A 25,173-nucleotide genomic window follows, 5' to 3' on the forward strand; every position below is an offset into this window, starting at 1 on the left:
GGGTTGCTGAATGAGAGAGCAAGTGGGCACAGGGATGGAGGGATGGAGGGATGGAGGGATGGAGGGGGGATGGAGGGATGGAGGGATAGACGGATGGATGATGGATGGATGGGTGGATGAATGGATGGAGGGAGGGAGGGAGGGAGCGGGGAGGGAGAGAGGGAGGGGGAGGGAGGGATGAATGGATGGATAGACGGATGGATGATGGATGGATGGGTGGATGAATGGATGGAGGGAGGGAGGGAGGGAGCGGGGAGGGAGAGAGGGAGGGGAGGGAGGGATGAATGGCTGGATGGAGGGAGGGATGGATGGATGGATAGATAGATGCATGGGGCAGCAGGATGCCCCCCACCCCACCATACACATGCCCAGGAATGAGGACGGGATGTGAGCCTGCTTCTCCCACTTGCAGGAGGCTGAGAACCTGCTGGGTCCTGGGGGGAGGGGTCCCAGCCTGCCAACCCAACCCCCAGAGATCTCCTTTCTCTTCTAGGTGATGAGCACGACCCCTCTGGAGGGTCTTCCCTTTCACTCCACCAAGGGCTGCAGGGAGCCTTCCACATCCCTAGCAAGGACAGCCCAGCCTGGGGTTTCATGTCTGTCCCCCCGGCTCCATCCCCAACGGGAGGACGGCCCAGGCCAGCAGAGCAAACTGCCCCTGCCTCCCAGTTCAGGGGAAGGGGGAGGCAGCCCCACGACGACAACCGTGTTCAGGGGAAGGGGGAGGCAGCCCCACGACGACAACCGTGTTCAGGGGAAGGAGGAGGCAGCCCCACGACGACAACCGTGTTCAGATTTTAACTTGTCCACATTCTTTACAGATCTGAGGCGAGTGCCAGGGAATTAGTCATTGAACCAAAAGGAGCAGGGCTGATAGGATCTCCACGCCCAGCAGCCACAAAGCAAGAGGGAGCCTGGAGGCTTCCAGCGGGCCGCCGGCCCGTCACAAGGAGTCCTAATGGGATGTGGGACCGCTGCATCCCTCATCCAGCGAGGGTCTCATCTCCTCTCCTCTCGCTGCAGCTCTCCAAGGTGTCAGGCTCAGGGGCCTCCTGTGGTCTGGGGGCCTGGGGAGCCCCCGTTCTCTGCGGGAGCCTGATGACACTAGCCTTGTGCTGGGCAGATGCTGTCGGGGCAGACCACCAGCGCCGCTCCTTCCCTCCGTCCTGCTTCCCCAGGGACACCCCTGCCCACACCCGGAGAGACGGAGAGACAGCGAGACAGCAGAGACGTCTGTCCCCCTGGTTTCCCTGAGGCTTTGAGCGCAGATTAGGAAGTGTTGCATCCTCACCTCGAAAGGCCCTTCCTTCCCTACCCACAGGGAACTTTGCGTTTCCTCCCCTGCCAGGCAGGGAGCTTTGCTGGGGCCTACCCCACCCAGACCCAGCTGCTAAACAGGGGAGTCTGGACCCCAGGGGAGGCCAGTGTCATGCCCAAGGCGGCTGCACCCAAGCCGGCAGGGGTAGGGGTTCTCCAGAACCAGAGGCCCCCGGAAGCTGAGACGAGACCCGCTTGACAACAGGGAGGAACTCAGGCAAGACCAGGGCGTTTTTGGTTTGTTTGGCTTTCAATAAGAACTCCCAAGAGAGTGGGCTGATTGGGGCACGCCTGGCCCGCGGCGGCCCACATGTGCCTACATGCGCGCGCAGGGCTCCTGGGCCCGACCCAAGGAGGGCCGCAAGCGAGCGGAGTCGGGAGCCAGCGGGTGGCCTCTCCCCAGCATCCCCGGAAGCGCCAGGCCTGCCTCTGAGCCTCGGAGGCCCCTACGCCCAGTACGCTGGGCTGGAGTTCTGGGAGGGGGTCTCGGGCTTCCCTCTCAGATCTCAGTGCCTCCGGCGGAGCGGTACGGTGCCCTGGGGGCCCCTCTCTCCAGCCCCTCCAAGGCGGTCCATCCATTTGCTCCACAAACTGTTCTGAGGCTCTCTGTCAACTTAGAGCCAGATGCTGGGCCGGGGGAGGGGGGTCAGACTGCCCTCCCGGTGCGGGCCGTCTGCAAACCCACACCGTGTGCCTGGGTTTACGTCCCAGCCTCCGCAGGGCAGCCAGGCTTGCTCCTGGGGTCAGCGTCTCTCAGGCAGGAATCCAGCGTGGCCTATTTTTGCTCCATGTCGGGCAAGGGCGCACCTTGGGCCCCTCTGGGGGGCCATGTGCACACGTGTGCTCTCACGCAGGGCCCAGAACACGCGCGGAGAGGGGGCACCGGGCTTAGACCTCAAGTGTGGCCACCCATCTGCAGAGGGAGGAGGCTGAATGGGGCGGAGCTGAGGGGGTCCCGCCCCTGAACGGACATCGCGCTCGGCCGCTGCCAAAGCCTCCGGAGTCCCAGGGAAAGGAGGAGGCTTCCCGAGGAGCTGCGGAGAGAGGTCCAAAGGGGGCTGCCCCGGGGACCAGGTCCCGCCCACCCCCAGCCCCCAGCCTCAGGGGCCTCTTGCCCAGTCCCTGCAGATCTGCTGTGGGCCTTCCCGCACACAGGTTAGCCCCAGACTGGACGCTCAGAAACTCCGGGCTGAATGAACCAGACCCTGGAACTCCCAAGTAGGCCCCCCGAATCACACAGGCCCACTGTACCCACTCCTGTGCTGGGCGCACTCTGCAGCCCAAGGCAGCTCCAGCCCATGGCAGCCCTTCCAGGAGACCCTCGTGGCAGTGACCACACTGCGCCAACCGGCACCCCTGCCAGAGCACAGGGGCTGGCCAGCTCCCTGTGAGGGCAGGGAGGCGGCTCCCCGGCACCCTCCTCTGACCCCCACAGATGGCCGTCCCAGCCAGCCTTCTCCAGGGCCTGGGCTCTTCCCGCTTCACCAGGCGACCCTTTCGTTGTGAGCTGGATTTTGTGGGTTTATAAGTATCCCATTTTATGTGATTATCTGTGTAGAATTTGTAAACCATCTCAAATGATTTTGGGGGATGTACCTGGGAAATAAACTGTCTTTGACAGTCTGTCTCCCCATTCCCTCCTAATCTCTAGCCTCCCTGCATCCACGACCACCTTCAGCAAGGCTCCAGGACGCTAAGATTAGACGAGGACAGTGCAGACGGGCTGCGACGCGCAGTCAGGGGACCCAGCACAGATTTACATTGAGGCACCACAAGTGCTCTCCGGAGTAAAACTTATTTTTTTTAGTGAACGTGGTAACAGAAAAACTTGTCGGTAAAATTTAAAACGACTCTGGTTATGTCCCCAAAGGCTTACGGTTTCAGGCTGCCTCACCCAGTGGAGGGGACTCGAAGCCAGGCCAAGCGGGGGCAACTGGGGAATGCGGAGCTCAAACACTGGTTCAGGAAGCATCTGTCTGTCCCGGCCGCAAGGACACAAAGATTCGAAAGACAGGACTCGCTCGCCTTTGGGCAGTGATAACAGCTCCCAGGAAGCCCCAGTTTCCGGCCTCCTCTCGACACTGCAGGTCCACACCCAGGGCCTTGTCTCGGGCTGGTCGCCTACTCCCAACACTGTCTCTCCTACCTGTGCCAACTCTCAAGGATCACCTCCTCCCTGAAGCCACCCAGGCTCTCTCCACCCGTTCTGGTGTTCAAGGACTTCCTCTGCTGCTTCTCTGGGTTCAGTAACATGATATGCACACCCCTGTGGGTTTGCATCCGTGCCCACCTTTTACCAACGGCTTCTGTGAGGGCCCAGCAGTTAATACACTGAGAAGCCGAGAATGGCGCCCGACACCCGGAATGCATAGACGTGTCTGCTGTTGTTCCTACCGGCTCCCTCTCCCCCTACCTGCCCCCAGGTGGGCATGGATGGCCACGGTCCTGGGAGCTACCACATGCATGGCTACCACAGAAACACTGGTTCTGGCTCCTTCTCTTCTAAGCCATGGGACGGCCAGCTCACTCATCTTGCATTCTTCTGCATTTCTGGCAGAAATGGAGGTTTCACGCTTTTAATGTTCTTTCAAGGTGTGGTCAGAAGACCATTACTCAGGGCGCCCGCCCAGGGATCTGAGGGCCCATCTCGGGGTGGGGGGGCCCCTGGGAGGTTTGACCTTTTCTGGCAGCTTGGGCCCATGCCCCCCCCCCCCAGTGCTACTTCAGTTCAGCAGAGAATGATCCAGTAGGTCACAGTGAACCCTTCCCTCCACGCCCAGAAAGGATCAGGGGGGACTCAGCAAGGGACAGAAATGACAGGACAACTCGAAAGCGCAAAGGAGGCTGCCCGGCGGCAAAGGCAGACTGGCAGCCAGCGTGACCAGGGACCCAAGATGGGACACGTAATTACGGACCCCCTCCGTCCAGCGGGCAGGGCCGGGAGAGAGAAACCTCCCCTCAGCACGGAAGCCCCGAGCTCAGAGGTGAGAGGCTCCTGCTAAGCTCATTTCTCTCCACCGGAGTGCGCGACCCATCCAGACACCTTCCTCCTATTCCAGCTCCTATTTCTGCATTAAGAACCTGCTGAGTGTCCGGGACACCTGCAGCTCACGCGGGCAGCTGTCCAGCCGTTCAGTCCATGGTGCCCAAAGTGTGCGCCACGGCACGACTGCAGACCTTATCGGAGCCTTGAGGACAGCCAGCGTGTGAGGCGAGCCTTGGAGAGGGAAGCGGCACGGAGCGCTTGCTAACCAGGAGCTCCTGTCCCCACAGGAGCCAAGCTAGCTGGCAGTGGGCGGTGAGGGGAGAGGACCTGCCTCTGGCTCTTTAAAATGGGCCCCCTTCTGGCAGAGGGCAGGCTGGAGGGGGACAGTCTGACAAAGAGCTGTCCCCTCCCCGTCAGGCAGGGAGGAAGTTTCGCCCTGTGAGACAGCGCTCTGGTCCTGCCTCCAGGGAGTGCTGGGGTCCCCGCCCATCCCAGGGCACCCAGCCACCATTGGCCTGTTCCAGCCCTGGCTTTTCCAAGTGGCCCAGCTGCATGGCTTGGCCACTGCCTACTCTGTTCTCGAGAGGAGGCCGGGAGACCTGGAGACAGTGGCCGAGCAGCAGAACGCTTGCCCCCTGGGTCCCAGGGCGCCCATGCTGCCGCTGGTTTGCCCGTGGGGCTGGGTTGGGGCTGACCTGCCGGATTCTAGAGAAGCCAGGAGTGTCCCTGGGGGGCACTTTCCGGGACCGCACCTGTGTCCCTGCTCCTTCCAGGAGGGTCCTGTATTTTTTTTTTTTTAATAGATGAAAGTTGGACCTTTTTTATTCCATAAAGGGTTGGGTCTTTTTATCCCTTTCTTATGAAAGGGTTGGAAAAGTTATTTTTTTGGTTTGGGTTTTTGGGTTTTTTTGGCTGCGTTGGGTCCTTGTTGCTGCACGTGGGCTTTTCTCCAGTTGCAGCAAGCGGGGGCTGCTCTTCGTTGCGGTGCACGGGCTTCTCATTGCCGTGGCTTCTCTTGTTGCAGAGCACGGGCTCCAGGTGCACGGGGTTCAGTAGTTGTGGCACATGGGCTCAGTAGTTGTGGCTCACGGCCTCAGTAGTTGTGGCGCACGGGCTTAGTCGCTCCGCGGCATGTGGGATCTTCCCGGACCAGGGCTCGAACCCGTGTCCCCTGCATTGGCAGGCGGATTCTTAACCCCTGCGCCACCAGGGAAGTCCCAGCCTGTGCGTTTTTAACAGAGGAGGGTCCTGCGAGCAGCAGTATTTAAGGTCCCACCAGACTGAAAGGAACTAAAGGATCAAGGTTTGTCTTTTTTAATTGGGGGAGGGGGGCATCCCTTTTCCTCCGGCCGTAAGCCTCCAAAATAACTGTCCACGCCTTTGTGAAGCCACAGCAAACGCTCCACGGCCACCCTGGCTAAGCGCGTGCAGTATCTCACACCCGTGACCCTCAGCTCTTTCTAGAAGCTGAAGCAGGTCTCCCCGGCTGCTCTGTGCAGAGCCAGCAAGTTGGCGGCAGCTGGCCTGGGCTCCCCGCTAAGGCTCCTCTCACTCTGGGACCTCAGCCAGGCTTACAAGGATCAGGCAGGGGACCCTCGAGACCCCAGAAGGGGAGGCCCGGCTGCCGGGGAGGCCCTATCGCTGTCCTCCATGCTTTCCCTCAGACCCCTGACAACGGGGAGTGAGGATGTTTCCCAAAAAAAACCCCAAGAAGCCCCAATGCAGCTCCAAGCAAAATCTACCCGTGACCTTCCCAGATGTGCAAGGTGGCGACCCACCAGCCTGAAGCGTCACAGTTCCTCCCAACTCCCTCCCTCCCTCCGTCCCTCCAGAGCTCGCTGGGTCCCAGCAGACATGCCCATGCTGCCTACCCCTGCGCTGTCTGTTGCACCCCACTCCCCCTGCGGCCTGCAGCACCCACCATGCATCTAGCGCTGCCCCAGGGCCTGCAGAGTGCCCTCACAGCCCTGAGGGAACAGGCTCCAGGCTGCCCCCCAAGGTCAGCCTCTGCACCGATATTCAAGCTGCCCAAGGCCCATTGCAAGGCCTGGCTGTGTGGTCCAGCAGGGGACCTCTTTGCAAAAATTGGAAATATGGTAAATACAGTAAGTCCCCTACATAACGAACGAGTTCCATTCCAAGGGCGCATTCGTAAGTCCAATTTGTTCGTTAAGTCCAACAAAGTTAGCCTAGGCACCCAACTAACACAGTCGGCTACACAGCACTGTCCTGTAATAGGTTTATAATGCTTTTCACACAAATAATACATAAAAAACAAACACAAGGGACTTCCCTGGTGGTGCAGTGGATAAAACTCCATGCTCGATCCCTGGTCAGGGAACTAGATCCCACATGCATGCCGCAACTACGAGTTCACATGCCACAACTAAGAAGCTGGTGAGCCGCAACTAAGGAGCCTGCCTGCCACAACTAAGACCCGGTGCAACCAAATAAATAAATTAATTTAAAAAAATAAAAAGTTTAAAAAAAACAAACACAAAAAATAAAGAAAACATTTTTAGGGCTTCCCGGGGACGCAGTGGTTGAGAGTCCGCCCGCCGATGCAGGGGACATGGGTTCGTGCCCTGGTCTGGGAAGATCCCACATGCCGCGGAGCGGCTGGGCCCGTGAGCCATGGCTGCTGAGCCTGCGCGTCCGGAGCCTGTGCTCCGCAGCGGGAGAGGCCACAACAGTGAGAGGCCCGCGTACCGCAAAAAAAACCAAAAAAACAAAAAAAAAACACCATTTTTAATCTTACAGTACAGTCCCTTGAAAAGTACAGTAGTACAGTACAACAGCTGAAATACAGGGGCTGGCGTCGAGTGAACAGGCAAGAAGAGTTACTGACTGGAGGAGGGAGAGGAGGTGGGAGAGGGTAGAGCTGAAGGATCGTCAGCTGTAGGAGACGGAGGGCGAGCTGCAATGTCACTCACGCCTGACGCTGATGGCACAGGTTTTGGTTCCTTGCTGGATTCAATTCCATCTACCCTCCTGAAAAAACGATCCAGCGATGTCTGGGTAGTAGCTCTTTTTTTCTCATCATAGATAACACGGTAGCACTGGATTGCATTCTGAACGGCTGCTGCAACCTTCACGTACTGTTCTACATTTGCGTCCTGTGCCTCAAAACCTAACAGCGCCTCCTCACATATAGAAAATCCCCTGCCATTTCCTGCATCGTGACTCTCTTCGGTTCTTCAGTTACTTCTTCCTCTTGTCTCTCCTGGAGCTTCTCAACAGGACCAGCTACATCACCGCTGCTTTACGCTTGCTTCCGGACACCCTGGGCTTGAGATAAAGGTACTGTACTACTGTACTCTATTCAGTCCTGTACAGTAAAGTACACAGAAGCACAACCGCTTGTAGAGAACGCACGCGTCCTCTACAACGCACAATGGACGTACAATGTACGCCAGACATGTGAACTAACTTACGTGATTGGACACAAGAATGCACGTTCGTGTCTTTGGAAGTTCGCAGCTCGAAGGTTCGTATGTAAGGGGACTTACTGTAGTGTTATCTGCGTCTTCGTCATGGGACCAGAGTGTGGATCCAAGTAGGAGGGGGGCTGGGTGCAAAGGTCACCAGGTGGAGCCCCCTGCTCCCCGCGCTCTGCCGGGCCCCCTGCCCTGTGGCCCCTCCCCATTCCCCTCCTGCTCAACTGTCACCTCCTGCAGTGAGGCCCCCAGCCCATCACTCCCACTTCAGGTACAGCACCTCCTGACCCAAGCTTCTACCCTGCGTGACCCAGTTCATCCTGTTCCTGTGCTGGGGAAAGGTTAGGGTTAGGGTTAGAGTGGGGCAGACGTGCATCTGTTTTGTCACCACTGTCACCCCAGGTTTGAGGGCCTGGGGTCTGATCTCAGAGGCTCTACCTGGGGAGGGTCGGCCAGGTGCCCCCTCCTCTGGTGTTCTCTGTCTGCTCTGACCCTCAGTGTCCCCGTGCTCCCCAGAGGATACCAAAACCAGACTTTCAAAAAATAGAGAATGAAACTTCCAACTCCGTGATCTTCGCTGGCAGGCATGTCTGGGCTTGGGTGCAACCTCGCCCAGAGGTAAGTGACTGACAGGCCGTCTAGGCTCTGGCTGGGAGATAACCCATCCCACTCGGAGCAGGACCTCCATCCCGCTGGTATTTCCCACAGCATCTCCAGGAGTCTGTGATTAAACGGATGGAAATGCCAACAAGATTCGACTTGTGCTTGGGGGGAAAGGCTCCCTCTCCTCCTGAAAATATGCACATACGCTCTCTCCTCTCACGGGGCCTTGCCCAATCCTAGTCAGGGCCATGTGGAACTTTCCACACCTTGCTCTGGGCTGCCAGGGAGGCGTGTGCCTGCAGGACCTGCAGCCGGAGCCTCCGCCTGCAGACGGCGCTGCGGAGACAGTGAGGGCGCAGCCTGGACCCGAGAGCCTCCACAGGGTCCCCCAGGGGGGTCTGGGGTCTCAGGCTGCGCCCCTGCCAGGCTCTGCGGAGGTGCCAGGAAACAGGCAGGTGACCCATGGGATCCAGAGATTTTTTTTTAACCATCAGGAAACGAGTCCAGTCCATGCCCCACCTCCCAGCATGCTGAGAGCCTGGAAGGAAAGTGGGGAGCTTGGTGATCTGTCACAGGTCCAGCTCGAGGGGTACGGCAGGGGTGTGGGCTCCTCTCTCCTCCCTGAGCACCACTGGGGGGCGGTCTGCCCTCACCCCCTGCCTGCGCCCCCAGAGCCTGAGCCACGTGTCCCCTGACATCCTTTAATCCATCCATCACTCTGTCCGTCTGTCTGTCCATCCTGCAGACGCTAAGCATGCCCCCGCCTGCACCAGACACTGAGGACACCAAGGGGGCATCATGGGGAGGCAGCCCTCCTCAGTGGGGACAGTTGTGACAAGGGCAACGAAGGGGCAGGGAGGGTGCTGCGGGACGGCACAGAGGGGAGGAGGGGGCGGCCCGCAGAACTGGGGACGGCCTGGACTTACTCAGTGAGTCCTGAGGGCCGACCCCGGCCCCTCCCTCCAGCTCTGAAGCCAGGACCAGCTTCCCGGCAGGGGGTGCAGCTCAGCCCTTCAACACACATCTCCCGGGCACTGCCCAGGCCCTGGGAGACAGCGGTGGGCACAGAGACGCAGCCCGTACCCTGCACCCTCCAGCCTCCAGAGCTTAACTCCCATGAGGGGACAGCAGAGAAGCAGCGAACCAGGCTTCAGAACAGGCTGACGGCAAAGGAAGAAGACAAAAGCAACCCAGCGGGGGGCGGCCGGGCCAGGGGGGCTCCTCCAGGAAGATGCCACCGCCTGCCCAGGCACTGGGGAGGTCTAGACCCAGATGTCTGAGAGGGCCAGAGAGCCGCGGGGCCGAGGGCGGGACATTGCTCAGAGGAGCAGAACCCTCCCTCCGGGAGCCCACGGGGGACTGAACGCAGGAGGGACCCTCTAGCTCCGAGTCGAGTGGGAGCAGCACGGGGCCAGCACGATGCAGGTCAGGCTGACAGGCCCTAAAGAGCGGGATGCTGGGCGCCGCAGGAGGGGCCCAGGAACAGCTCCCAGGTGCTGGCCAAGTGAAAGAAGGAAGGAAGGTGGATTTTCCGCCAGCTGAGAAGGGACAGTCACCCATGGGGGGCAGAGGGGGATGTATTACGTGGAAGTGGGGATGCCAGAGGGCTGGCCCTGCGGGGATAGACCTAGAACCTGGCGAAGGGGCAGGAGGCCGGGCCAGCGAGCCTGGCTGATGGGGCGACCCCTCTGTCCCCCTGAATCAGGCTCCGGCATCTCCTTCCGGAAAGGTCAGTCCCTCCCCGAGCCCCGAGAGCCTTGCACCCTCTCAGCGCACGGTAGGGAGAGGCTGCTGCTCCGTCCCCAGCCCAGGGCCTCCCTGCTCCCAGTTCAGCTCTGTCCTCTCCCAGCCACGGAACGGGACTGCCTCCTGCCAGGTCCCCAGAGGCCCGTCCTTTTTCTGTCCTCGTCGCCTCCCACCTCCCAGCATCGTGCCGCCCCTCCCCCCGCTTCCCAGGCCGCCCCTCTCGTCTGCTTGCTGGCGTCTCTCCCTGTGCTCGGCTCCGACCCTCTCCCTGCGTGGGGCCCCACCCCGCCCTGACTGTGAACCCTACCTGTGCCAGACTCCCCAGTGGTCACCTCCACCCACACCCTCCAGCACGCAGGACTCCCGCCCCGAAGTGTCCAAGCCGCTGCTCCAGCCAATGCGCCCCGGCTCCGCACCGCCCTCCCATCCGCGAGGCTCCAGAACCCTGGGCGTTGGCCTCGGTCCTCTCCTGCCCTTATTCCAGAGATCAAACAGCCTCCCTCTCACCCGATCACTTCCCACCACCTCCCGTGATGCCTCCATTCCACTGGGCGGCCCTTGTTGGGCTCGACCTGCTTTGCCCGCACCGCACATCCCCTCCCTCCCTCCCTCCCGCGGCTTCAGAAACTCCACGCTTACTTCCATCCCACCTCCCACGGTCCTCCGTCTGCTGCTTGCGTCTCACACACGGCACAGTCAACGCAGAACGCTTACTTTTCACTCCAAATCCCACTTCTTCAGTTTCCCAGCTGAATAAGTGATCATTCCCTTCACCCAGTCACCTGGGTCCAAACCCCCAGCCCATCAGCAGATCCCGTCCGTCTGGAACCCCAGGGCTCTCAGCCCCTCCCCTGCTCCCACCGGGTCCAAGGTGCCTACATCCCTCTCCATCCCGGGCCTCCAGCCGGCTCCCAGCCTTGCCCTGCCCTCCTGTGGTCTGCTCTCAGCACTGCAGCCCAGGCAGCCTCTAGAACTCACGAGGGATCACGCCCTCCTCCTGTGTGCCCTCATAGGCAGTAGCAGGCACTCAGCAAATATTTCTTAAAGCACTGATTGACTTTTCCCTCCTGGGGTCCTCCTGTCCAAGGCTGCCCCTCCTATAGGAGCTGTCCCGTCCGTAGCGACAGGTGGGACCCTGCTCCAGGTTGCAGGGGAGACCCAAGCGCTGTGCCCTCCCTTGCTACCCCAGCTCAGGGCACACACCTACGACGCCCACCATGGGCCTGGCCCATGGGACTGTGGCATGGGGCCAGGCCCAGTCACCCGAGACCAAGCCTTCGATGACCCTGCGGCCCAGATGGACCTGGGCCTGTCAACAGAGGCAGGCATGGGGGAGCCAGTGCTGTCCAGCACAGCCCTTCTCATCTCTTGCAAGTCTAAACTGATACACAGTGAAACAGGAGCCTGGGAGGCGGCTGGGTGGGGTCCCTGGATGCCCACCCAAAAGAGGAGTGGACGGGGAAAGTTGGAGAGTCTGGGTACTCTCCGCGCTCATCCCATCTGAGAAGGGGCCCATGGGGCGTGCCCCTGGCTCCCTTCTGCCCCGTGAGCTGCTGGTCTGTGTAGGTGGGAGAAGATGCTTGGACCAGCAGTAAGCCCACCCCGGCACCAGCTGAAGGACCCCAGTAAGTGGGCCACGGCAGGGGGCTGTCCAGCCCTGACCGGGAAGCTGTGGGCCGTTGGCACAGCACGGGCTACGGGCAGCAGCATCAGAACCGGAGCTCAGAATGGTGGGTCGCGGGGAGCTTCCCTGGTGGTCCAGTGGTTAAGACTCTGTGCTCCCCATGCAGGGCGCCCGGGTTCAATCCCTGGTCGATCCCTGGTCAGGGAACTAGATCCTACATGCCGCAACTAAAGGTCCCGGTGCAGCCAAATAAATAAATAAATATTTTTTTTAAAAAAGAGGTGGGGCTTCCCTGGTGGCGCAGGGGTTGAGAGTCCGCCTGCCGACGCAGGGGACACGGGTTCGTGCCCCGGTCCGGGAAGATCCCACATGCCACGGAGCGGCTGGGCCCGTGAGCCATGGCTGCTGAGCCTGCGTGTCCCGAGCCTGTGCTCCGCAATGGGAGAGGCCACAGCAGTGAGAGGCCCGCGTACCGCCAAAAAAAAAAAAAAAAAAAAAAAAAAGAGGTAAAGAAAAAAAAGAAAGGTGGGTCCCACAGGAGACCCAGGCAGGGGCCCCGACAGCATCCTGCAGCTCCATGCCCCCTTCCCTGCCCAGTGGGCTCGCAATAACCACAAAGGCGACCGCACGACCTCAAGTTCAACCCTTTTTGTTCATACCACTTCCCCTCTGCGTGCAGTGGTAAGATCACAGATACTCTCCCTCCGGGACGGAAACGGAGACACTTTCACAGCCCAGCTGGCCCGGAAGGGGCTCCAGCAGCCTCTACCTACCATCAGAGTTGCTCTAGGCACTTGTTGACCAAACGAATGAACAGGCCACAGTCATCCTGGGTCTACAGGAAGCCGGGTGATGATGAGACTGGCCATTGCTGGTCCCCAGGGTGGGGCGGCGGTGGCAGCAGGGTGGACGCCAGCGGCCCCCTGCTGCCGACAGCTCCTGCAGGACCCCTCCCACTCCCTGAAAGGCGATGAGCTGCAGCCTCGGCTGACTTACACTGAGACACCCATTTCGTTCGAGAGAAAAGATTATACCAGAGTCCTGTGTGTCTGCAGGGCTTCTCAGCTGGCCGGGCAGGGACACTGGTCTCCAGGTCCCCGGGCCGCTGGCTCTGCCTTGGTTTCCGTGTATGACTACAGACCCCCAGGCGGCAGGGAGACAGTCCCTCCCGGCTCACGCACCATCTTCATGGAGAGGCTGGGGGTACAAGGCTGCTCCCCGGGGAGCCCCTGGCCACTGTATGAGCCCAGTGACAGGTGCTAGTGGGTAAATGAATCAGTAACGGAATAAGTGACAGAAGGGAGCCATGAGGACTCTAGCTGTGGCCCGCCCGGGGCTGCACCCTTTTCCAGGGCTGGGTTTCAGATGAAAAGCTCATGCCGTGGGTGGGAGAGGCCATGAAGCTTCCAGACGTGAGTGAACGGAGCCAGTGCCTGGGTCAGCCCGTGTAGACGGGCCGTACACCCCTCACCCCTCCTGGGTGCCCCACACACGGCATTACTCTTCCCATGGCCTTGCCTGGGGACACCCACCTGCAGGCACAAAGACACGTACCTGTTCCAACACATAATGCGAACAACAGCACACACACCCACTGTCACTCACACGCTCAGACACACGCACGCACACAAACACACCTTTGGGCGCGCACAGGGCCAAGGGACCGCAGCTCTTTGTGGCTCTGTGCTCATGGCTCCGTCCTCCACCCGCAGAGCTTGGCGACACCTGGACTCTGTCCAACTGTCCATCCCAACCCTCTGCCCGCTGCTGGGTCTCCCACAGGGCAGGTGGTACCCCTGGCCCCCACGCCATCCACCTCCCTGGCAGGAAAAAGGCCCGGTGGGGAGCAGCTGAGCCCCAGCTCAACCTGCTCAACTAGCAGCCTGGTGACCGCTGGCCCCAGGGACTGGGCGCACCTGGAAATGAGACCAGGTTCCCGGGGCTCAGGCCACAGGGGCCAGGCACAAGCTGCGGTCCCTTCCTTCCCTCTGCCCGGCCCACTGCCATCGTGAGGGGCAACAGGACACCTCGAAGCCAGCTTTCTGTGAGCCCCTAACCCGCAGCTTGGCCGGCAGGAAACACTCCTGCCCCCACAGCCAAATGAGCAGCTTCCCAGGTGAGGATGCTTTTGTCCTGGGAGCAGGTGGTGGCAGCCCAACAGCCAGCCAGAGCCCAGGGAGCAAAGACAGCCTCCAGGGTACACTGAGCTCCTGCAGCCGGGGGCAGGGCCGGGCAGGTGGGGCAGCCCGCCCTGAGCCTCAGACAGCCCAAAGCCAGGGAGTGAGGGAAACCTGCACGTCTCTGGGGAGGGCCACCAGCTGACCAGACTCTCACCCACCCTCCTCCCCCTGGCTGTCGGTCCTGCCCAGCCAGTGGGCACTGGTCCCCAGAGCTTCTCCAGGATGGGCAGGCACCTGCCTCCGCGCCTGGGGCCGGCCCCAGCCCGTCGGCGCCTCCTGCCTGCCTCTGCTCACCCTGGATGGCGGCATCCCCTCCGGCCCCAGGTGCCGAGCAGGGCGACAGACAAGAGGATGCCCCGTGCGTCCTCCACCACGGCAAAAGCCCCGCCAAGGCCCCCTGAGAAGGATGCACGACGCGCACCTACCGAGGCGAAGTGCTGCACGGGGTCACTGACGTACAGCATGGTGGGCGCACGGGGGTCTGCACACGCCGGGGAGCTGGCGTGCTGCGGGGCGAGGCATGGGGATGGGCGGCCGGGGAGCCGGGGGCAGGGGTGCGGCCGCCCGGCAGGGTGGACCCAGGCAGAGAGGCTCCGTGGCTAGGCGGGCAGAAGCACAGGACGCTGCAGAACATGTGGGCTGGCCGTGGGCACTTTGGCCCTCTCCATCTGCCTTGGTCCTGTCAACTAGCTGCATCTAACAACAAAACGGGCGGCCCACCCCTTTATTCCTCATGACTATTCATCAAAGTCCAGGGCAGGCCTCAGCTTGCCCACTGCTGGGTCGGACCGCACCAAGGCGGCTGCGCAGGGAGGGGGCGGCCGCGGGGCCGTGGGCCACCTCTGCAGTGAGGCTGCGCCTGGCTCCTTCTGAGATGCTGCCTACGGGAGGCCCTGGGGGCCACAGGCCTCCACCCCAGAGCATCAGGGGGCCAGCCCGGGCCCTCAAGAGCTCGGGAGGCAGAGCCAGGCCACCCCGCAGGGAACAGATGGCGCTTCCTGCCCTGCGCCCAGGGTGGAGCGAATCTCACTCCTGCCTAGGGAATGTGGTGGCCCTCCAGGGCTACTCCAAAGGGCTGAGCAGAGACGAGACGCACTCAGGGAGGTTTGCTGCCTGCGGAACCCCACAGGGAGCCTGGCAACGGAATGAGCATCTGGGTGTGGCCCAACGCAGCCCAGAGCCCGCACCCCAGACACTGCCCAGCCTGCCGCTGGCCGTGTCTCCACTGCTGCCGAGCCCCCGGAGTGAGAGGGAGGTGGTCCAGAAGGAGGATCGCTGGAGCCCCGCCCATCGCAGTGCATGGACGGCACTGCCCTCAGCACTGCCAGGGGCTCAGAGATGGGGGCCTGCCTCCCCGGCGGCTTCGCGGTGCTCACAGCCGCTCCCTTTCTGGAGGACCAACCACTGTAACTTAACCGTCTTTGACACAAATTTGGCACAGGGGCTGGGATCATCCCTGGGAGATCAACCAGGCCCAGATCATGTGAAAGTGGATGTGAAGTTTCCAAGCCCCCAGAGCCCAGCTGCTTCCATCCCCCAAGGAGAGCTTAAAAACTCACAAGGTGCTGAGAAGACGGCATGTAGACCCCGTCTCTCTCCCGGCCTGTCCTCAGCACATCCCGGGGAGCTGGGAGCAGTGGGGTTACACAGAGGGAGGCCGGCCCGAGGAGCCCGTGACGTGTCCAGCCCCCCAGCTCCTCTGGCTGAGGGAAAGGGGGATCCCAGGCAGGGGACGTGCAGCCAGGCGCTGCCCCCAAGGGGCTGGGCCGGGAGCCCCCGGCTCAGGCTCTGGGCGCCTCGGCGGCTGCAGCCAAAAACACAACTCAGCACATGCGGCCTGAGCCCCCGTGACTGCGTGTGGCCATCGCTGTTACTCCCAATGCACAGGTGTCCCCCACTCACAATGAGACATCAAGGTTTGGGGGGCAGACCGATGTTCAGGAAGGGGGTCTGCAGCGGGGCCCCGGCTGCAAGTTCTGGCCAGAGGCAGCGGCCGAGAGCCTTCCTAACAGGATGCCCGCAGGCGGGAAGGCCGGGGTGGGGTGGGGGAGGGGGGGAGGGGGGAGGGGAGGAGACTGTCGGTCAGTGAGATTCCCGTGGGTGTTGCCAGGGCTTCTCCCAAGAGGGCTGGGGGGCTTGGCAGGTGGCTAGATGGAGGGACACAGGCAGGTAGGAGAGGAGGGGGAGGGCCTGGGCTCAAGCACAGGGCGTTGCACAACATTGGGTAAAATTCGAGTTGATCAAAAGCGACGCTATCTGGGTGGGCCTGACCTAATCAGGGCAACCTCCTCCTGATGGCCTCAGGAGCAAACCGCCAGGCTGTGGAGGGCCCGCGTGGCAGGGTGCGGCGGGCGGCCTCTAGAAGCCGAGAACAGTGGCCCTGGGCCAATGGCCAGTGAGAACCTGAAACTGAGCTCTGCCAACAACCAGGGCCTGGAAGAGGTCCCGGCCTCAGACAAGATGGCAGAGTCCTCACTGATACTTTGAGTACAGCCTGGTGAGACCCTGAGCAGGGGGCCCAGTGGGGACACGCAGGACTCCCGACCCACAGAAGCTGTGAGACAATAAACAGGTGCTGCTTTAAGCCCCTCCGTTGGCGGTGACGTGTCACGCAGCACAGCTGAGTAATGCAGCAGGGGAGCGAGCAGGCAAAGACCTTGGGCAAGACGGCCAGGGCTCCGCGGGACCTTGGACGGCGGGCGCGGCCGAAGGGCAGCCTTGGCCTCGGTCTGCACTCAGGCTCAGGCCTGCAGGGCACAAGGCAGGGCCCAGGAGGGGCCGGCCACACGTGTGCCCAGACTGGAGGCTGCCCACAGGGAGGCAGGGTCAGGTCGGGAAGACCTCCTCTCCTGAGCCCTGCTGGAAGCACTGAAGGCCCAGGTGCCACGCCCCACCCACACTGCGGGGGCACCTGCGGCCTGAGAACCAGCACGGTCCCCACAGCGTGAGCCTGGGCCAGACTGGGATTCCCAGCATGGACGAGAGCACGTTTCCAGCTCTCAAAGTGCCGAGCTCCGGCACCTGCCCCAGAGCATCACCCACTTCCTGCGCATTTATCCAAAATCCTGGCCATCCTGGGACAGGGAAGGGGGAGCCGGGGCCCCTGTCCCCAGGAACTCTTCCTGGCTTAGTCCTCAGCTGCCAGCGCTGCCCTCCCAAGTCACCCCGCTGGGGCCGCGGCACCTGCTCTTCTGAGTTTAACTCGCCGGGACTCCACCTCACTGACTACTTCCGCAGGACTCGCGGCAGCAGGGCAGGGGGGATATTTTCTTGCACGGCCCACCTGCGCAGGAAGGGGTGAGTCACCAGAAGGGCACCAGTGATGTGTCAACTCCAGGTCAAACTCCTCACACCACCTGCGGACACCCACAGGCAGGTGGCTCTGCGATCCGGTGGCTGGCGGGGCTCACCGTCCCTGAGCTCCGGCCCTGCGTCCTCGGGGCGGCAGGCCCTCCCTCAGCCCACCGGATCCCTCTGGGGGCTGGCTCTGTTCCCTGACAATGCCTGCTCCAGGGAGTGTACTACCGGACTGCGCCCTCCTTGCTCCCAGGCCTGGGGAGAAACGTCCCCTCCCCAGGCCAGGGAGGCCTGTCCTGCGTGACCGCTGGGGTCTCAAGGTCCCGAGTGGCTGCAGGTTCTAACCCTGGTGTCTGTCCCCTGCGTAGCTCACTGGGCACCTGGGGAGGGGCCGGCAGGGCTCCAGGGTGGATCAGCCCCCAGACACAGCCCCCTCTACGGCCCAGGCGCCCACAACAGCTGTCACCGGAGAAAGGCACCGGGAGAGGCGGGAAGGGATGCAGGGAGGGGGCAGGCATGGGCAGCCAGGGTGGCAGGAGGTGCTCAGACTCCGGGAGGATGGGTGGGAGAGACAGGGAAGGGATGGTCAGGGAGGAGAGCCCGCCAGCCTCAACCTCAACCAGCCCCATCCTCAACCGAGCTCCCTTTTCCTCCATCTCAACCTTTCGTGCACTGTCACAGCTGGCCAGAACCCTGCCCCCTTCCATTTCTTTGGAGGCTTTCGGGATCCCAGTGTCCCCATCAGGGATCGAACCCAGGCCCCTCGGCGGTGAAAGCACCAAGTCCTAAGCACTGGACCAGCAAGGAAGTCCCCCTGCCCCCGTTTTGTCCTGAGGGACACTGAGAATCAGAAAGCCTGGATGGCCCAAAGCCCAGGCCCAGACCCAGCACGGGGTGCATACGGCCGCTGCCTGCTCGGGACCCCATAAGCGCTCACCATGGGGGGCTTCATCCTGTCCATGTTCCTCTCAGACTGTGAGGGCCTCCAGGGCCAGGGGAGACCCTACAAGGTTCCCCTTGTCACCACACCCGCCGGGGGCCCAGGAGTCACCTCCCACCTCGTGTCCTCTGGGCAGTCCTCATTTCGAGCCCACAGGAGGCCGGGTATTCCCCTCTCTCCCCTTGCAGGAGGTGGGGGCCTATTTTATAGGTGCCTGTCACGGGTGAGCCGCCGGGGGTCTACAGGGACAGCTAGAACTGGAGGCCACCACACAGGGCAGGAGCTCCACCGAAGGGCCCCAAGGTGGACCTGGGGCGCCGGGTCCTTCCCTGGCACAGTGGGCTCTGGGGCTGGAAGCAGCTGCTCCCGGGCCCTCCCTGGCTCCACTGTTCTGGGTTCCAGGGGGAACAGCTCTCTTAAACTCAGCCCTTGTCCCCGGTCTCAGCATCATGTCTAGTGTTTGTCATGCGTTCCTACAGGTCAGGCACCATCAGTCTTCCTCGCAACCTTGGCTTAGATCCTCACTGGCCCATTCTACAGACAAGAAAACTGAGGCCCAGAGGGTCAAATAACTCTCTAAGCAAAGAAGAGGCAGGGGTGGGATCTGACCTCCGAGCCCCCGACGCCCTTTGCACCATCTCGGCCCTGTGGTGCGGTGGACCCTGGCTGCAACGACCTCAGGGAGCTCAGCGTCCCCACCAAGAACCTGTGCTCTGGGACTCCTCCAAGGCCGAGGGGCCAAGTGCTCCCATAGGGGCCCTTCTCCTTCTCCTTTAACTGCCCGACTCGGCTTCCTCAGCTGCCCAGCATGGGAGGAGGGTGGCCCGAGGCCCCACAGGGCTGGCGGAGCCTCTGCTGGGACCCCATACGGCCTGTCACCCCAGGTCCCCAAGTGAGGGCACCGAGGCTCAGAGACATGGGGACTCGAACCCGGGACAGACTGGCTCCTCAGGCGAGGCCCCTCCCACTCCGCCTGTTCCCACCGGCCACTGAAGCAGCGGTTAAGGGCGTCCCGGGGGTCCGCAACGGCCTGTTTCCTGACAGGGCCGGGGTGCTGCTCAGGAACCTGCAGGTCCGGCAGGAAGTAATCTGCTTGGTCACCAAGGCAACCGAGCAGGGTGGAGACCCAAGGCCCCCAGACCACAGTGTGTGCCACCCGCAAGGACCAGTGTCCCCCGATGCGACGGCTGTGCCTGCCTCGGCCTCAGCCTTTTCCTGGATGAGCCCCACGACCCGGTTGGGGGGGTGGCCCCAGAGCCCGGGGCTGGGGTACGGGCACCCTTCATCTCAGAGGACAGCGGCCAGAGGGAGCGGCATGGGGGCCCGTGTGTGTATGTGTGTGTGTGCACGAGTGCACGCACGCGTTCACATGGGCCTGGCGCACGCGTTCACATGGGCCTGAATCGTGACTACAGGGCGGGTGGCGAGTGCGCGCACGCGTTCACATGGGCCTGAATCGTGACTACAGGGCGCGTGGCGAGTGCGAACTTTTGACTCTGCAGCCGCTGCTTTCTTGACCTGGAGCCTGGCCTGGGGAGCACTTGACCTGTTACCAGCCTGGAGGAGGGGCTACCCCCCTCCCCGCTGAGCCCCAGGCTTTCCCTGACGAGGGACCTGCTGGTGGGTGGGGATGGAGCCACGGGGGTGGGGGTGAGGCACTCAGGAGTCCCCACCCGCACCCCAGCATCACCAGGTCACCCTCAGCAGCACAGCGTCTGCCAGGGCTGTTTTCTGGCCAGAAGGTCAGGTCTTCTCAGCCTCCAGTCTGGACTTTAAGACAACACCACCCAGTTCAACTCTGCGGGGCTTCCTGCCTGCACCCTGGACTCCGTGGGCCTCTGCTCCAGGCCTCTGGACGCATCAGGCAGAGGCCCTTCTGCAAGGCAGCTAGGCAGTGGGCTCTGCAGCCAGCTGCCCAGCTGTCCAGCTGTGTCTCTGAGCCTCGCCTTTCCCTCTGGGCTGCGCTGGGCTACATGAGGGTGAGGGCTGGGCTACATGATGTCAGGCAGGGGTCAGGATGCGGCGTTCGGAGGGGGCCTGGCTCCCCACACCTACCCCTGCCCCCAGCCAGGGCCAGCGTGGTTCTGGGCACCCCCACCTCTGGGAACCTGCAGGACTTTTACTAAGAGGCGTGGCGCTAGCTGAGAGACTCGGCCCTCTTGTTGGCAGAGGTGAGAGGCCCCATCCTGGTTACCCCACGGCTGGTGAGAGGGGTGTCCTGCCCTCCCTGGCCCAGACCTTCTCAGCATCAGACATCCTCCCTGGAGGGGGGGCGTCCCACCCCACAGGAGCCCAGAGCTGGTCCGCTCCTGACACTGGGTCGTTGGGGTCTCCTGGGCCTACTGCCCTCCAGGGGGTGAGCTGGGCAGCTGGGAGGAGGGGAGGTGGAGGCTTCTGGAACTACAGAGACAGGCCTCTTAGGAGACCGCATTCAGAGGCCCTCCCTCCCTGGAGCCTGGGGGCAGCTCCTGTCCCTCCCCAGAGTGGATGTAGGGTGAGTGTCTGACAATTTGCTTTTTTTTTTTTTTTTTTTTTGCGGTACGCGGGCCTCTCACTGTTGTGGCCTCTCCCATTGCGGAGCACAGGCTCCAGACGCGCAGGCTCAGCGGCCATGGCTCACGGGCCCAGCCGCCCCGCGGCATGTGGGATCCTCCCGGACCGGGGCACGAACCCGCGTCCCCTGCATCGGCAGGCGGGCTCTCAACCACTGTGCCACCAGGGAAGCCCTGCCTGACAATTTGCTTTTTGATTGTAAAGTAAGTGCCTGACATTAGGCTGTGGATGGGTGAGGCGCCCACTTCAAAGACATGCACCTCGACAGCTATACAACTATAGGTCAAGAGCCCAGCTGCCTCATCCCCGAAGGCTCCCGTTCAGAAAGCCCTGGGTGACCAGATAATGGACCTTGGAGTGACCCCACTTCTCCCTTTCACAGTTTAATTCCACTGTTATGTTTTAAATTCACCAATAACGAATCAACCCCCCAAGCCCTAGGCACCCCATCCTCAGCCCCAATAAAGGCAGAGCCCTGGGTCTCCTCTCTCTCTCTCTCTTTCTCTCCCCCGCCACCCCACCCCGCAGCGCAGGTAGCAGGGCTCAGGTGAACGCCCCAGGCATCCTAGCCCAGAGCATCACTATTGACAGGTTGAGACCCACCCAAGACAGTGGCGCCAGGACACTGATGTCCAGGAGGGGCGACTGGGACCGTGAAAGGTCAGGACCCTTGGCCCCTGGGGAGATGTTGGCAGACAGGAAATGGTCCAAAGGGACAGGGCAGCACTACCTGGCCCCGCCCAGGCCCAGCGTCTGCCTCGGTTTCCTCACCTGTAAAATGGGACTATAACAGGCAGATGTTTCTGCTCTGATGGTGTCCTGAGCAGAGGCAGGAGGCCTGGGCTGGGCAGGCAGATTCCTCAGGGCCACTCTGAGAGGATCCTCAGAAGCAAGGATGTCACAGGGAGCTCACTGCCCCCCAGACCCCCACCTGCCCCAGTTGCGACTGCCCGAGCAGGTGCCTTCTCCTCGCCCCATGCGGGCCAGCGGGCCCTGGGCAAGCCCAGCATCCGAGACGGACACTGACGTAGGACGTAGGGACCCTTCCTCATCCCCCACCCCCTTGACCCTGACTCGTTCCCACGACCGGAGCCCCCATGGTCTCCACTGTTCACCAGATGCCTTGGACGGGTGTGTGTTGGGGTGAGGGCTCCGATCTGGAAGGGGGCTTTAGGGAGAGGGGCCCAGACTCTGAGCGCCCCCCCGCCTCCAGAGTTCCCAGCTCCGTCTCCCTCCTGCACCCTGGCCCTGGCCTGGTGTGGTGCCCCAAGGCCACTGTGCTGGGCTGTGGGGGCCAGCGGCCATCCAGTGAGCCGCCATCCAGGGGGCCCCCACCTGGGGAGCTGCAAGCGGCAGATCCAGGTGCTTCCCTCACTCACTTAGCCAAGGTCCCACAACAAGTCCCCGTCTGAGGGAGCTGCACAGCAAGCCTGTGGGCAGGACGGAGCAGCCCCGGGTCCCGCAGAGGCTGTCCCAAGGAGGTGACCACGGGGGGCGCTGGGGACGGCAGGCGTCGCTGGGCCTTCCCGGGGCCAGGGGTCCTCATACACCCTCTTGTGTCTCTCCTGCCCCCCACCTCCTGGCCCACCAGTGCCTGGCAGTGGGCAGCCAGGGAGAGAGACAGGAGTGTGGCCACCACCCGGTTATCACAACCCTCCTCCAGCGTGGCAAGGCCTGAGACACCACAGGGCTGGCGGCTGTCAGGGCCTCAGATGCCCCTGCATCCCCCATCCAGCCTCCCTCCTCTGGAAACAGCAGCTCAAGCTTCCTTCGGGGCGCTCTTCCCCATAAGTCAGTGCGGCTGGTGGGCAGAGCCCACACCACTCCACTCCATCCTGACCCTGTTTCAGGGGACCCAGGTCATCAGAGGCACAGGGATGGCTCAGCAATAGGCATTCAGAGGTAGGCATGCTGGACTCTGGGCAAAGAGGGGTCCTTCCCCACAGGGAGGGGGATGATGATGGAGCCTACCATGAGAGGAGACGCTGCGTAAGAACAAAGCCACCACGGGGGAAGCAGAGCAAGAGACAGAGAGGCAGGTGTTTGAACACCTGGATCCAGCCATGCCTGAATTCATTCATACACCTAGAACCAGCCATGCCTGAAAGGCTTCCTACACCTGGATCCAGCCATGCCTGAAGGCCTTCCTACACCTGGACTGACAGTTACATGAGCTGATACATCTTCCACTTTGCCATCTGAAATGTGCTGACAAACCCAGAGAGGAAGCCGTACACCCGAGAGCCTGTTTCCTGGTTCTGCAGGCTCCCAGGACAGGACAGTCCACATTCACTGCCTCTACCCCGAGTCCTCCGCAGAGGGCAGCCCACTCACCATGACAGAAGTGGTCATGTCCTGCAGGTGGAAGACATCCATGCTGGCCTCCGCACCACCCACCACCTCATCATTCCCCTGGCCCGGCTGGGGAAGGTCAAAGTAGGTGCTGTCCGGCTCCCTAGACAGAAGAGGGAAACAGAACAGAGAGCACAGCCATCAGCCCAGATGGCCCAGGCCTGGAGCTCAAGGCCAGCCCGCAGCCAGATGGCCTCCCTCTCCCACCTCCACGGATTCCTTCAGCCCCTTGTCTCCTCCACTCCTTCCCTGACCCTCAGCCCCTGCGGCCTCCGGCCCCCTTACCCTACCAGCCTCTCCAGGGCTGGTGTGAGTGCCAGGCTGGCGTGGCCACACACAGGCTTTGTCCCCTGGACCCAACCCCTCTGGAGGGCTGGTCAGAGGAAGAAGCCCAGACATTGGACCCTGCATCCCCAGGAGAAAGCCCAAGGCAGCAGCTCCCTGTCCAGCCCCCGAGTCCATCGCAGCCCCCGAGTCCAGCGGGCTCAGACGAGGTACTCACAGAGAGCTCCAGAGGTGCTGGAACGTGGCCTCCTCGTCGGTGGCGGTGGACTGCGACATCTTCCCACTCCCGGCCGAGGGCAGCTCGCTCTGCCAGGAGGAAAGGACAAGAGTGCGGGTTGGGAGGGCATCCTCTGTGCTCCTCAACCAGCATCCTCGGGCACAGGTGGTAGGCGGGGCCGACAATGACCACCCGAGGACACCCTGGCGTGCTAACCAGGCACACCCCCTTCACCCAGCCCCTCCCTTCATCCTGCCCTCTCTGGGGGTGGGAACCGAGGCCTGGGGGTGGGCAGCCTGGCTTCAGACCCGGCTGGGGGCCTGGGCAGCAGGAGCTTCTCAAAGCCGCCACCCGTGAAATGGGGGTGACAGCAGCATCCCCTCATGGGGCTGCTGCAGGGCCCCTTGGGAGCACGAATTTCAAGTCTCTACTAGATAAGTCAAAAAGAGAAAGACAAATACCATATGAAATCACTTACATGTGGACTCTAAAAAAAATGACACAAATGAACTTATATACGAAACCAAAACAAACTCACATAGAGAACAGACTTGTGGTTGCCAAGGGGGAGGGGGCTGGGGGAGGGATGGAGTGGGAGTTTAGAGTGAGCAGCTACAAACTAGTATGTATAAACAGGTGAACAACAAGGTCCTACTGTACAGCACAGGGAATTATACTCAATATCCTGTGATAAACTGTAATGGAAAAGAATATGAAAAAGAATGCATACATGTGTATAACTGAGTCACTTTGCTGTACAGCAGAAATTAACACTACTTTGTACTTCAACTACACTTCAATAAAAAATAAATTATAAAATAAAAACAAAAGAAAAAAATAAAGTCTCTGCTGCGCCCGGGTCATAATTACACTGGAGCACGCGTGGTCATTGTTATTACGAACTGTATCTCTAGGTTTGGCCTGGGGGGTGGCTCCTGAGGCCCCAGCAGCTGGCGACAGCTTAGATCCCAGGTGCCCCCTGCGAAGGGCGTGTGCAGGGCGCACCGGAGGCTGGAGCTGAGGCCCTGGTACGAGCCTGGCTGTGCCCGATTGCTGCAGGCTGGGCGGCCTTTCACCTCTGATGTGGGATCCTTGCGTACGGCCTGGACACAAAAGCAGCGTCAAGCCCACGAGGCAGCCGCCAAGGCCGAGGCCGAGAAGCTTCTGTCACTGGAGGGGTCACTGCACGAGTGGCCCCCCTTCAAGGAGATGCCCAGGGCTTGGGGCACCCTGACTCAGTGCCCGCTGGCCTTTGTCCCCACTGTCACCCCTCCTGAGGGCCTCCATGCCCACCCGAAACAGCCACCCAGGAGGAGGTGGCGGTGACCACACCGGGCACATCTTGAACCCTTATCCTACGGTAGGGGGGAGGGGCAGGGAAACCAGAGCCCACCCTGCCCACTGCCCCCACCCAGGCCAAGGTGATGTCTCCCCTGGGCCAGCCTCCAGGCTCTTGGCAAGGGGCCACGGGAATCAGCTTGGCCACCGCCTGGCAGGGCCCAAGCGGGCAGGCCCGGGCCCAAGCGGGCAGGCCCGGACCTGCCCACGGCCGTCGGGGGAGGGAGGGTGCGGCCTGCAACCTTTTGGACAGACTTCGTCTGTTCCCAGGCGGTAGGCCCCAAGAGAGGCCGGTGGC

At 61.9% G+C, this 25,173-nt stretch overlaps 1 protein-coding gene across 1 annotated transcript in view; it reads right to left on the bottom strand.

The window, feature by feature from the left end:
* TP73 (tumor protein p73) overlaps window positions 1-23,596 on the bottom strand; it is a gene marked incomplete at both ends in the record, with an annotated part of 46,352 nt that extends 22,756 nt beyond the window's left edge. Inside the window, 2 exons of the mRNA XM_082856926.1 lie at window positions 23,018-23,138; window positions 23,538-23,596. Of these exons, the coding sequence (XP_082713052.1) occupies window positions 23,018-23,138; window positions 23,538-23,596 (180 nt within the window). The remainder of the gene's footprint in view (window positions 1-23,017; window positions 23,139-23,537) is intronic.
* Between the last annotated feature and the right edge of the window lie 1,577 nt (window positions 23,597-25,173).

This window comes from Leucopleurus acutus, assembly GCF_964270905.1.
Source record: "Leucopleurus acutus genome assembly, chromosome: 2".
In the NCBI taxonomy this organism is placed as follows: Eukaryota; Metazoa; Chordata; class Mammalia; order Artiodactyla; family Delphinidae; genus Leucopleurus; species Leucopleurus acutus.